The sequence below is a fragment of the Neovison vison genome, chromosome 2, assembly GCF_020171115.1.
Source record: "Neovison vison isolate M4711 chromosome 2, ASM_NN_V1, whole genome shotgun sequence".
Taxonomy (NCBI): Eukaryota; Metazoa; Chordata; class Mammalia; order Carnivora; family Mustelidae; genus Neogale; species Neogale vison.
In genome coordinates, this window is record NC_058092.1 from 222,521,254 (window position 1) to 222,534,698 (window position 13,445).

At 42.8% G+C, this 13,445-nt stretch overlaps 1 protein-coding gene across 4 annotated transcripts in view; it reads right to left on the bottom strand.

Annotated features, from left to right (window-relative positions):
* Positions 1-13,445, bottom strand: part of GPAM (glycerol-3-phosphate acyltransferase, mitochondrial) — a 60,080-nt gene that overhangs the window by 8,709 nt on the left and 37,926 nt on the right. For all 4 annotated transcript variants that reach the window (XM_044240503.1, XM_044240505.1, XM_044240502.1 and 1 more), the window contains exons 7-16: positions 12,911-13,007; positions 12,139-12,275; positions 9,462-9,561; positions 8,903-9,115; positions 6,892-7,005; positions 5,546-5,631; positions 4,707-4,822; positions 2,795-2,865; positions 1,482-1,746; positions 776-918 (exon numbers count right to left, since the gene is read on the bottom strand). In XM_044240503.1, the coding sequence (XP_044096438.1) occupies positions 776-918; positions 1,482-1,746; positions 2,795-2,865; positions 4,707-4,822; positions 5,546-5,631; positions 6,892-7,005; positions 8,903-9,115; positions 9,462-9,561; positions 12,139-12,275; positions 12,911-13,007 (1,342 nt within the window). The remainder of the gene's footprint in view (positions 1-775; positions 919-1,481; positions 1,747-2,794; positions 2,866-4,706; positions 4,823-5,545; positions 5,632-6,891; positions 7,006-8,902; positions 9,116-9,461; positions 9,562-12,138; positions 12,276-12,910; positions 13,008-13,445) is intronic.

A 13,445-nucleotide genomic window follows, 5' to 3' on the forward strand; every position in this document is an offset into this window, starting at 1 on the left:
ATTCAGGTAACTCAAAAATGACCCAGGGAAAGGACAAGGTCAATCTTGGGAGCTCTATCCACCCACCCCATCCTGCCCTGCCCCCCAAGGCTCATGCAAAGCAGATTCCCCAGCACGGCGACAATATGCAACGAACCGCTGTGGAGGGCCATCCTCACAATACAATTATGCACAAATGTCCCTGGACACATTCAGATAAGTGGCAGAGAGTATTACACTTCAAGTAGAATATGAATACTATTTGTTGATGACTTTGAGGGAAAAGAATCTATTGCTTAATACATATGCCTCATTACGAATGTCTAAAAGTGCTTCAGTACAAATAAATACTCATCGGTCCTGCTGGGTCTTAGTTTTCCCATTTGTAAAGTGACAAGGAGTTGAACAGATGATTTTTAAGACTGTTTTCTGGCTCCTATCTTCTGGGCATGTTAACTATTTACAGGCTTCTGACCCAGTGCCTTCCGTACAGTAAGTGCGCAGTCACTTTGGATTTGACTCATGGAGAATGTTGAGCAATCCGTCCTGTCGCACCTCACCACCACAGGAAGGGTTCACTGGAGCAGTGACCCCAGCAGCAAACAAAGAGAACAAACAAGATGTTGGCCCGAGAGTCACTGAGGCTCAGGAGTAGAAGGTACAGCCTCAGTAACAGACCAAACGCTGTCTGAGAGAAAAACACAGGTGGCTTATGTTTTCATGAAAATTTCGTAAAAATTCTCAAGAAAAAGACAACAGGTCACACTCCTTCGTAAGTGAAGGAGCCTTCACTTACAAGTGCTATGGTGCCTTCGTTAGAGAGGAGGTAGCACAGGCTGGCGGCCTTCCGCACCAGCTGCTCCTGGCTGATCAAGCTGGGGGACGGCCCCGCAGGCCCCGCTGAGCCCCTCTTATTCAGAACGGCGTAAAGGCTGCAGGCTAAGGACAGGAAAACATCAGTGAAGCCCACAGCCTTTCCTCCAAGAGAACTTCAGCTGGCTCAGAAAACGTGGATTACCTTAATAGATCGTGAATACATCAAAGAGAATTATCTGCATTTACTGGAGAAAAATGTCAGTACATCCCTTCAGGAGTCAATCCTCAGGGTTCCATGTGATCCCAGCTCCCTCTGACCCCTTCCTCAGGGGCTTCGGTCCCGCCCGCTCTGCCTCCCCTGTTCCCTCTTCACCCCCTACTCTCACTTCACTACCATATGCGCTTTGTCGTCTCACTCAGACTCCCAGCTCCTGGCGGCCCAACACCTTCCCTCCCCTCCTCGGACAAAGTGTAATACCAGGCCAACGGTAATTCAGTACCCACTCGCTGACGAGTAGGTGTAAAAAAATAAGCTATCGCGATACAGCAGATTACACCTGCATTTGAAAACGAAAACTACAGCAACACATCCCCTTCCCACGAGGGGCTATCATCGCAGCAACAGACACTACCATGTGCTTTAGGCCCTTCTCCTTCCCGTGAAGCTGCTGCAGGGCAGCCCGTACCTATGATGGCCTCCATGATGAAGACGTGGAGCACGCCATTGCTGTAGAAGTTGAGTTCAAAGACCGACGGGACAGTTGTGCTGGGGGTAATAAAAAATTCATCGTTCCTGCTGGTGTGGGTGATGGTGACACAATTTCCCAGCAGCTGTATGGCGTGCATGACGACATCCTCTGAGTTCCCTGAGAAGCCCAGGTCAAAATCACGAGCCAGGACCTCCTCCTTTATCACAAAAAAGTCCTCCACCAATGTGGAGAGATCAATGCCCTGGAGAAACACACAGAAATGGTCTCATGACAGTGGAAAACCTGCCTCCCAAGAGGCCAAGAGGCCATTCCGAGGATTTTATTTCCTGCCGTGGCTTTCCAGCAGCCCGCTATTGGCACAGAGAGTAAAAAGGCCAGAGTATTAGGGCACAGGATGTCAGAAAACTGGTGAAAAAGCTGGTCCTCAGAAAGTCAAGATATTCATGTCCAAAGAATGCTTTGGTCACAATATGTGACAGGAGCATCTAAGATTACACAGGGCAGAAGAAGCCATCTAAAAGTTAGAAATGTTTATGTTTTAGCAGTAATTCCCCTCATTTTATATATTTTTTAATGATTTTATTTGAGAGAGAAGAGAGAGAGAGAGATGGCACAAGCAGGAAAAGGGAGAAGCAGGCTTCCTGCTAAGCAAGGAGCCTGCTGTGGGGCTTGACCCCAGGACCCTGAGATCACGACCTAAGCGTAAAGCAGACACTTAACTGACTGAGCCACCCAGGTGCCCCGACTTTCCTCATTTTAAATATTCATCTGACAACTACTCACATCGTGCCTACGCATATATGTAATATATGTGTGCATATGTAACATGTATGTATGTATGTATATGTATACATACGTGTGTACACACACACACGTAGACACTAGGTTTGTTATTGAGAACATGACTGTGGATGGCACAGATACAGTCTTTTCCATCCCAGTACTTAGTCAAGTTCGTGAAGGGCATATGGCCCAAAATACAAGTCCAAGAGCTGCCATCAGCTGTCAGAACACTCACTGCACATCAACGCAATCGGCCTTATTTACGTGAACTGTATGACTCCAAGAATGTCCTACTGTCGTCTATGTGACGCAGTCTTGGAGTTTTTTTCATGAGATTCCTCCATCAGATCTGTAAGCCCCTGTGGGCAGGGTACCTGGCTTCCTTTACTGCTTATCTCTAAAGCAGAAGCCAGGACAGGACCATGTCCGTTTGTGACCAAGTAGCTGACCGGCTGACATGGCGTTCGCACACCTCCCCCATGACCGCAGGGACACAGCAGACGTACCTGCCGGTGTCTGTAGAGGAGCAGACAGGCCACGATGTGTGTGGACATAATGGCACAGGACTTGCTAGCAGCTGGAAGGCAAGCACAGAAACTTAGGTTCCCTTTTTTTAATACAGTGAAAAGTCTCCAAAAGTACCTAAAGCTTAAATGGGAGTATTTACAACTATAAATACCTCTACTTCTACCACATTTCCTGTAACTAGAATTTACGGAAGGGAAACAACAACAGTATCCCACGTTCTGGCCAACAGATCCTCATCAGAGATCATCAGCATCGTGTACCAGTGTCCAGCCTAAGACGCTTCACTTTCCAAAAAGGCCAGTGGAATTTAGTCACTCAATGGCCAACAGACACTTTCCTGGAAATACCAAGACCCAACACAGAAGCCTGTTCTGGCAGTTCTACGGGGTCTCCCACTTCTCCCAGTTCCGTGTTTCTGGGCTCGCTCCTGGCTCCAGGCTCTGGCTTCACCCCGACTGCTCTCTCCTGTGGGTAGAGTCCCTGTCACCTGAGGACAGAGGCACAGTGGGAGAAGGGCTGGGTGATCTGAAGACAGAAAATGTGCGCTCAAATCTGATTTCTACGTGGCCTAATTTCATAACTTGGGGGAAATGACTTCAACCCCCATGCCGCAGCTTCCTCATTGGTAAGATGAAAATGCTGTGTCGTTCGCTGGGCTGGGGAGGAAATGACCAGGTTGGAGGTATGGAGGGGAGAGGACAGAAACACATTTGAGAAGTACTGTAGTCCATAAGGCAATACTCGGAATTTGTAGAAAATTATAATCATATAAATCAAATATGAGAACATCTAAGGAATAATCTGAAATAAACACACCATGTGTGAATTTTCTGAGATTACAATGAATTCATGAATATTTCACTCACATTGAGTATTGTCTCCAGTGTTTAAAAAAATGAAAAACAGTACCAAGTACCATATTCATAGCCATTAAAAAGAATTCTTACAATTTTTTAAAACCATGAATGAATGCTTGTGTTATAAATGGAAAACAGTGCATCACAAAAACCATAAAAAAAAAATTTCTAGAGACCAGACAGCCACATTCCTGTTACCTGGGTAGAGAGAAACAAACAGAGGTGCTTTTAAGAAAGAACACTCCGACCTCCCGTGAAGCGGGAGCAGGAGCCGCTGGAGGGGCAGGAGCCAGAGGAGGTGCGATGTCCCCACGATGGGGACCCCAGCAGGTGCGGAGAGTTTGGCCAGCCTGGGAGCGAGGCACAGGGGACGGCAAGGACAGCCCACCTGGGCTGTGCACCAAGGTGCCAGCCACTGCCACGCGATTTTGAAGCATATTCTACAACATGACACGTGCTGGCATCTGGGGCTCCGAGAAAGCTAATTCTTCACGCAACTCGCTCTGCTCTGGCTCACTTCCGCTTGAATTCCCTGTGCCCAGCTACGCCACCCAGACGGGGGTGAGCTCAGGCAGAACTGCCGGCTCTTCCCTGGGTAGTCCCCACGACTGAAACGAAGCTTTACACATACGTAACGGCCTCTCGATATGTGCTGGATAAAAATAATCGTGGGGTCAGCAGGAAAATGGACACACAACTATAAACCTAGATGCCACACCACTCATTAGTTCAAAGGAACAAATTCATGAATAGCAGAGGCAATAAATCATTCTGACAGGACTATTTTTTTAAAAAGCATAAGACTGACCCTATGAGCGGTTATGAGTTCTCAAGCATCGTGTGTGATGTTTCACTTGCTTACTTCAAACCCCCACCCCCGCCGGCATCACCCTCTAACACCCTCCCATCGCCCCATGCGAAGTAGGAGGAGAAGCAGCAGAAGCGAACTCCAGCAGATTCCAGTCCCAGGGCGTGTGCCCCGCACCATGCTGGATCTGGGCTGCAGAACTAAAGGGTTTGGTACTGTACTCACTGAAGAGGATGTGCTCGGCCAGATTTGCAATCAGTCTTCTTCGGAAGGGTTCATCTGTTACATTTCTGGACTCGTTCGTGGATGGGTCTGCATCTTTGTCCGCAGCGTCACTGGGTCTGAAAAGATTTTTTTTTAATTAGACTCTACAGCCACACTCTTTTAGAAGCAAACTATCTAGACCTAAGGTATAAATGTCTAATTACTACATATTCCGAATGTAAACTGCAAATAGATTATTTCAATGCATTATTTTCCTCCATGATATACATTATTATATTTAATACACTCTCCTGACCAAAAGATTTTATTGAGTTAGGACCAAATAATCTATTGGTACATCACCTCCAAAAAGCCACCAGCCAAAAAAACTGCATGAAGCAAGATACCTCATTTTAAAACATATCTAAAAATTTGACACCTGAACACATTAGGGGAGGGGCTTAATATTTAACTTCTCTAAGTTACAATTTAACTCGAATTCTGGGAAACGTACACGGGAAAACTCTTTTATATGCTACACTTACGTACAATATGCATAACCTAAGCTACTACCAGAAAGAATTCGGTTCCAACATCCAAAAGCATAAATCGCATAAGAACTCCTGATTCATACAATCAAAAAGATGTTATAACGCAAATAATCAAAAACCTCCAGACTGATCTAAAAATGTTGTCACTTCACTGTCCTCTATCAGACCAAGAGAAAAGTTACCCAAAGTGAGGAAGTGCAGATGAGAAGGAGCCCACTCTTCATAAACTTAACCTAGTTTTCTCTGCGATGCCAGAAATAACAGGTATCTGACAGTGTCGTTAGTATAAAAAATTTCCACACATCTTACCTTAAAGGAATTATAGCTGGTAACAAGGCTTGCTCCAGAGAGAGCGGAGCAGACACAGGTTTCTGACTTTGGCTTTCTAAATACTCCTGGGGAGGGAAAAACACAACACAGTCATTAACTCTCCCTGTTTTGCTTACATATATTAAATGTAATTCAATCTTCAAACAGTAAAAAGGGAGCACTTTATAGAATGAGCCATGCTACAGAGCAGGAGTACTTTCTACAACCTCAACTACCTTCAGAAGTGCAGGACGACTCCTGGAATTTTGGCAAGCATGAAATCTAAGGACTAATGATGACACAAAGGATGAGACAATGATGCTTAAGCAAAATTGATAATTTTTTAAATTATTTTAAGTTTAAAATTTTTCTTTTTTAAGCAGGCTCCACACCCAACGTGGGGCTTGAACTCACAACCCCAATATCAAGAGCCGCGTGCTCTACCAACTGAGCCAGTCAGGCATCCCTTAAACAAAATTATTTAAAAGTTAAAGGAAAACACTTAACTCTTCTCACATCTACACGAAATGATCTGACACTCCCAATATAGTAATAAGCAACACAACCATGCTTTTCAAAGGAACTCTGACGACCTGAGGGTCACATAATATTCAAAAGAACCTCAATCCAAAAGCAAATCCTAACAATATAGAGAAGTTGTCCAGTAGTTTTGAAAAAGATGAAGTGGAAAGAAATGACAAGGCTCCTCAAAGTGGAAAGCACGGAAGACCAGAAAGCATGTAGCACGGCAGTTAGGATCTTAGAAGTAAAACTAAGAATGGAACGAAAGGAAAAGTAGGACGTCTGCTCCTTATCACAGGCTCCCGATTCCCTTACTCAACCTTCTCCTTCACAAATTTGAAAATCTTAGGAATTCAAAACCACCAGGACCTCAGGGGACCCCCAGCACAGGCTTCTGCACAAGAATGGCACTCTCCCTTTGAATGTGTGCGTGTGGATTCCACTCAGGAGAACATCATCCTAGACGGTCAATTTTAGCCAGATTTTAGGGGTAGGTTTTACAAAATTTTCCCTAAAGGGAATTTTAAAATATAATATAAAATACCGACATACAGCATAAAGCAATATGCAGAACTCTCATCAGCTAAAAAAGAAACGACAGCAACAAATGCTAACCCTGGCCGCCCCCAAAGACAGACACATACTATCCTCTGTGAATAGGCATACTTTGGTAGGAAAATTTAGGAAATGCTATTCTTGACATAGTCTTCAGAGAAGAAACCGAGGTCACACGGAGAGGAGGCCGCGGAGGCAGGAACAGAGCCCACACCTTCCAACCAAGCTTGCCAACGCTTTAACACTGCTTCCTTCCAACAGATACTCACCTTTAAGGAAAATGGTTGTGCAAAATCCACTCTGACACATCCATAGTTTTTTCGTAACATTCTGATAACTCCTCTAGCTACACTCCAAAGGCTCTCATTCTTCTTAGGCTTTCCCTAAATTCCAATTTTGAAAGAACAGCATGGTAAGAAATACAGCTAACGGGTATTCTGTTATGCAAAAAAATGCATTTATTTATTGATTTATTTGATTTATTTATTTGAGAAAGAGCGTGTGTGGGGAAGACACATGGAGGGAGGGAGACAGAATTGCTAGTGGCCTCCCCAGCCAGTGCAGAGCCTGATGCAGGGCTCAATTTCACCACCCTGAGATCAAGCCCCAAGCCGAAACCAAGGCCCAGATGCTTAACTGACTGAGCCACCCAGGCACCTGCCATTTATTTTTTTAACGGAAGCTGGAGGTTTGTGTAAAGAAAAACGCTAAATAAAGGACAACACTAAATAAAGAAGAAAAATATTCATTGACTGAGACTTGTCATAAAATGTTTAGCATGCAAAAATGCCAAAAGATGTAATCTTCTTATTGGGAGAGGCAGTTTGGTCAATGAAAACCAGAACAGTTTACATTAATTCACTTAGTACACAGTTTATGCCATTCACAAAAAATCACTGCAAACTATGATACTGGCACAAAAACAGACACACAGATCAATAGAACTGAAAGTCCAGAAATAAACCCACAATTATTTGGTCAATTACTCTTCAACAAAGGAGGCAAGAATGTGCGATGAGAAAAAGACGCTCTTCAACAAATGGGGAAGGTAAAACCGGACAGCTATATGCAAAAGAATGAAACTGTACCACTTTCTTACACCATACACAAAAATAAACTCAAAATGGATTAAAGACCTAAATATGAGACCTGAAACCATAAAAAGTCCTTTACAGGAGCACAGGCAGTAATTTCTCTGACACTACACAGCAACTTTTTTCTAGATATGTCTCAAGACAAGGGAAATAAAAGCAAAAATAAACTATTAAGTCTACATGAAAATAAAAAGTTTCTGCATAGCAAAGGAAACATCCAACCAAACTAAGACAACGTACTGCATGGGAGAAGATATCTGCAAACTACATACACAACAAAAAGAATAAAGTGTTAGCAGGTAAAGCATAAAGAACTTAACTCAATCCCAAAGAAACAAATAATCCAATTAAAAATGGGCAGGGGTCCCTGGGTGCTGCAGTCAGTTAGGCATCCAACTCTTGGTTTCGGATCAGGTCATGATCTTGGGGTCATAAGATCAAGTCCCACATCACTGTCCATGTTTAGTGCAGAGTCGGCTTGAGATTCTCCTTCTTCTTCTTTCCCTCCCCAAGCCCCTCCATGCATCTTCTCACTCTCAAATAAATAAATAAATAAATCTTTTTAAAAAATGGGCAGAAGACATGAACAGATAGTTTTCCATAAAAGACAAACAGATGCCCACAGACATGTCATCAGGGAAATGTGAATCAAAACTACTATGAGATACCACACCTGTCGGAATGTCTAGCATCAAAAACACAAGAAACAAGTCTTTCAAAGATGGGGAGAAAAAAGACCCCTCTTGCACCGCTAGTGGGAATGCAAACTAGTGCAGCCAATGTGGAACACAGCACGGAGGTTCCTCAAAAAATTAAACACAACTACCCTACAATCCCATAATCACACTACTGGGTATTTACCCCAAAAATACAAAAACACTAGTTCAAAGGGTTACATGCACCCCGTGTTTACCGCAGCATTATTTACACCAGCCGAAGTATGGAAGCAGCCCACGTAGCTACCGACAGATGAATGGATAAAGAAGATGTGCAGGAAAACGCCACATCAGCACTACCAATCAGATGGACACAAGAGACAGAAGCTACTCACCACACCCACTCTGCCATGCTTCCTACAGTGCTTTATATTGTAGCAAAAAAAAATGCCTCATTGATTCCAAAAGCAAATTCTAAAAGCAAAACAACTTGAAAGTGGAGAAGATGTTTGGGAAGGTAGGGCTCTTACCAGCTGTTCGCCATTGTAGTGACCTTCAATAATACGATCATAGGAGATCCCAACAGGTATTATCAAGATGTCTGGGATGGTATTAGTAGACAGAGTATCTACCACGACTGACAAAAGTCCTGCCCGAGCACAGGAGGTTTTTCCACTCCTAGAACGTGTGCCTTCCAGAAAAATCTCCAAGAACTGCTGCTGTCGAAGTAGTTCAACTATATGCTGGAGTATAAGGAGAATGTAAACCATGAATTCAAGACTGCCCAACTTAGCATAGGCTGGAATGCAAGACCTCCCTCCTTAGAATAAGCTCAGCAAAGTTAAATCTTGAACAAAAACCTTTTAACTTCACCACTGACAAAATATTTTACCCACATGAATAATAGCAAGCCAGCCACTCCAATGCTATGTTTTGGTGATAAAGGAAATAATCATCAACTTCCTACCCAAACAATAATTACATAGACAATAAGGTTTATTTCTTTTCTAAATCTCAGTCAAGTCTGTTTTTCTTTCTACTATCCTAACTACTATAATGGCTTTAAGGATGACGAAAGACCGTACATACCCCATGGAGCAAAGCTCTGTAGAGAATGTCCTTCCGTCCATCTGGCGTTTCATCCAGCCTCCGTCGTATGAAAAACCCCCCAAGCTTATGGATCAAGGTACTATAAATTGAAGAATGCATCATTTATTAATAAAGAAAAATGTAAGAATACTCAAATTCCAAGTTACTTCAAAACATAAGCCATAGGAATATAAACCACGTGTGTTGTTTGAGTTGCTGACAGTGAAAATGTAGCCATTTCTCCATTCTCCATGTTACTGACATGTTTCCGTCATTTGCAACATTCATCAGCCTTTAGAACATCACCTCATGCACTGAAGCTCTACTAATGTCTGTTCCAAACTGAAAGAAGTCTGTACAATGTATCACCCTGCAAAGGTGGGGTTACAGATTTTAAGAGGATGATGAAATACTGCTAAATTTTAAAACTGTCCAGGATCTCAGGACACTGATTGTTAAGACATCCTGAAATCTGCCTTTCGCATTTACTACAAAACGAATATGATGTTACAAAAGGTCCTTTGGGGAAATTTTCTCAAGAACGTACCATTAGACAGTGTCCCTGAGACAAAGATAATTTTAACAACCATAACCATTTCCCCAAAACATGAAACAAAAATGTGCTTCAATGTGTGTGTACACAGGGATAAAATGATTTTTTTCAATCCCATGGTTCTTTCTATGACAGTGATGGGTTTTGATATTGAGGTGAAACTTTATAATAGTTAAGGCAACCTTTCCAAACTCAAAGCCTCCTCTTATGCTTTTCACATAGAGTGGTATTAATATCATATTGCTATATAATTTCAGTATATTCTATCACTCTCTGAGAGCAGAACTACAGAAAAGTTCATAATGAATGAGATGAACCTTCCACAGAAACTGAAAAGTGGGTTGAAAAGACAGCTGCCAACAACAGGCCAGGTCATCAACTGTCGCGTCTGAAGGACGGATGAGCTAAGCACCGACTGGCACAGAGCTCATGAAAAGGGAAGGTAGGTTATGAGAAATTATCGATTTTTAACACCCATTTCAAAGTGATCCCTCCAGAAGCACTTGTAAGCTGAGAACCTGGAGGGAATGAGTACAGGAGTCATTCTGATGACAGGAAAGGCAAACTATTATATTATGGGGCAGGACCTCCCTAAAGCCCGAAAGGAACGGTCCTCTTGGCTCTAAGTCTATGCCTGCTACCAACTGTCAGGTGACTTTCTAATGCAACTTCCCAGTTTCCCCAGTACTGGGAAGAGGCCCCCAGGAGAGTAAACACAGTTATTCCCGTCCCTAGAGAAGCATGTCTGCCCCACAGGGGTGTTATCACATTGCATTATAGCTGTTTGTCTATAGTCCCCAGTAGATCATGAACTAGCTGAAGGCAAGGACTACGTAACTTCTTCACTCTCGCCTGAAGCACAGCAGGGTAGGTATCAGCCAACTGCCCGGACCAGTGGCTTCCCTTCAGCCATCCCTGTGAGTCCAGGTATCCACAGGGCTCTGAGCCGGTGCATTAGGAAGGAGCTCCCTGGACTGTGAGGCTGAGGCTCAGACTTCACGGCACACACAAGTCATCAGGGCCACTTTGTGAGACCTTACGTGCACACCCCTCCAGCCCACTTGCCCTCCAGTTACTGTAAATCCATCCTCCTCGTACTCCCTACTGCTCAGAGCTGATGTCACGGCTGCTCTGTTCTTTGGCATTTGAACCTTCGATGCCCCCAACCACCTCAATCTATGCCTCACCCGCTCCCTGCTGGTGACCAGCCCCTCTATCTACCCAGCTCCCTTCCTCCCGCACCTCCCCGTCTCTGGACTAGCATTTCGCCTTATAAACTCAACTTACTAAACACTTTCCCACTCTATGCCTTCCTCACCAGGAGCATCACTACAGATTTTAATCTAAGCCTTCATTATCTTTTGCCTCAGCTACTATAATAGAGTCAGAATTTCTCTAACACTCTCCAATGCAGAATGACTTTTCAAAATGCAAATCTGACCATTTTTCAATGATGGGATACACTCTAAACTCTTGGCTTAAAAACTGCTCTGATCCAGCTCTCACTCCCTATGCAATGACCACTTCTGGCCTCTGACTCTTCCCACTGCATCCTGCATTCTAACCCTACGGAATCATCTGCCGTTTCCTGCCCGTACCATGCATTTGAATCTCTCGGCCTCTCTACCTACTATTTCCTCTGAAAGGAATGCACTGCATTCTCCTGAAAACCTCTGAAATACACTTTTTTGGTGTCATGTTATAATGGTGACATGTTTCTAGTGCTACTCAATTATTAGGTCAGAGTTAACAGTATGGTTGTTCTTACTTACTCTTTGCCACCACAGTGACCCATACTCAACCCTCACCTGCCCTACTGCCACACCTGACACAGTAATTTGCTATCTTATCTTTCTAACTGCATTTTAGCCATTTGATAAATATTGCCCACGAAGTTGATGTATTCACAGTTCACCAAGTAACCCTCATAAAATATAAAAATAATGGAGATAGTCTTGATGCTTTTGGTACCTTTCAGATTTTTCACAATGAACATTACTTTTACAATGAAAACAAAAAAAGCTAATGTCATCTTTACTATGTTTCAAAATGTATAATGAAAACACCAAAAATTCAAAATATAATCTTTTCCATACCTTAAATTTCCAAATAAACTGGCCTTACCTGAAGATGGGAATGTTAAGATTGTTGCCTGAAGCAATGTACGGTGCTTTGATGTTATGGCAGAAGAGAATGAAAGTCAGCAGGAGATAGTCAATATGTGATCTGTGAACTGGTAGAAATATAAGTGGCAAATTCATCTAGTAAAAGAAAAAATGCCAAATTTAAAATTCAAATGTGAACTTCAATCACACTTTGCAACTTCCTATTTGGTTAGAATCTCTCAAACACTGGCTGATCAATGACTCCTTCTTTTTCCAGTAATATGAACTTCTTCCAATTTAATACTGCCTTCACTAAAAACAACCACCACCACAATAAGAAAAAAAAAGAGCTGGGGAACCGAGAATTGAAGTAGTTTTTATGTATCTTTTAAGGGATGGCCCTGATCACATCAAAAGGGCAGAGGGTTTAAAGTCAAGCTTGGTCTGGCTTGAAATCCTGGGCAGTCACTCACTAGCCATGACTGGGAAAGCTTAATCTATCTGTGCTTTTACTTCTTCATTTGTAAGTACCGACTAAAGTACCGACTGTTCTAGTTAATGTCAGAGTTATTGCACGGTAACTTACAAAAGGAATCCAGCACACTACTGCTGGGTCCTCCTTTACTCACGCTTCCCCAAATGCCCAGCTACTGTGCTCCTGTTATATGAGGGAAATCTTCCGAAAAGGATGGACGCACACAGGGCACAAGAGAACACTTCCATACAAAAGAACTCTAAATTCACTCCAGAAACGTGGGAACAACAGAATGACAGATCACACATATTCTTGCCTCAGTTGCAGCTTTAACCATCTCCAGTTGGCCTTTGTGAATTTGAATATTCCAAAAGAAGCTGTTGAACAGCTTGAGTAACACCCATCCCGTCAATCTAAAAAGTTAAAAAAAAAAATGAAAAAGAAAAAGAAATTAAATGTACATACATACATTTAAAGAGAGCTGACTTTTGTCTACTTAAGTTTCTGAACCTTCAACCTAAGAGCACTTATAAGTAACTTAGTGTGTGTGTATGTCTGTGTACCAGAACTACTGGATTAAAGAGCTGACTTTTACATGCATCCTTATAGATACATGTATTTATTACAGATTAAAATCTTACATTTCTATTTACCTATTTATTACAAACTAAAATCTTACATTTCATTCAAACAGCACACTTTACACTTCAGAAGTACATCATCAACCATCATCAACCGAATATTTAGGCGAGCAGAAAGCAGTATAAAACCACTCCGTTTAAGATATGGATATGTGAAGCCTAGCTCACAAGTCTAGAGAGATCAGCAGTCATACAATGGCTGCTATCAAT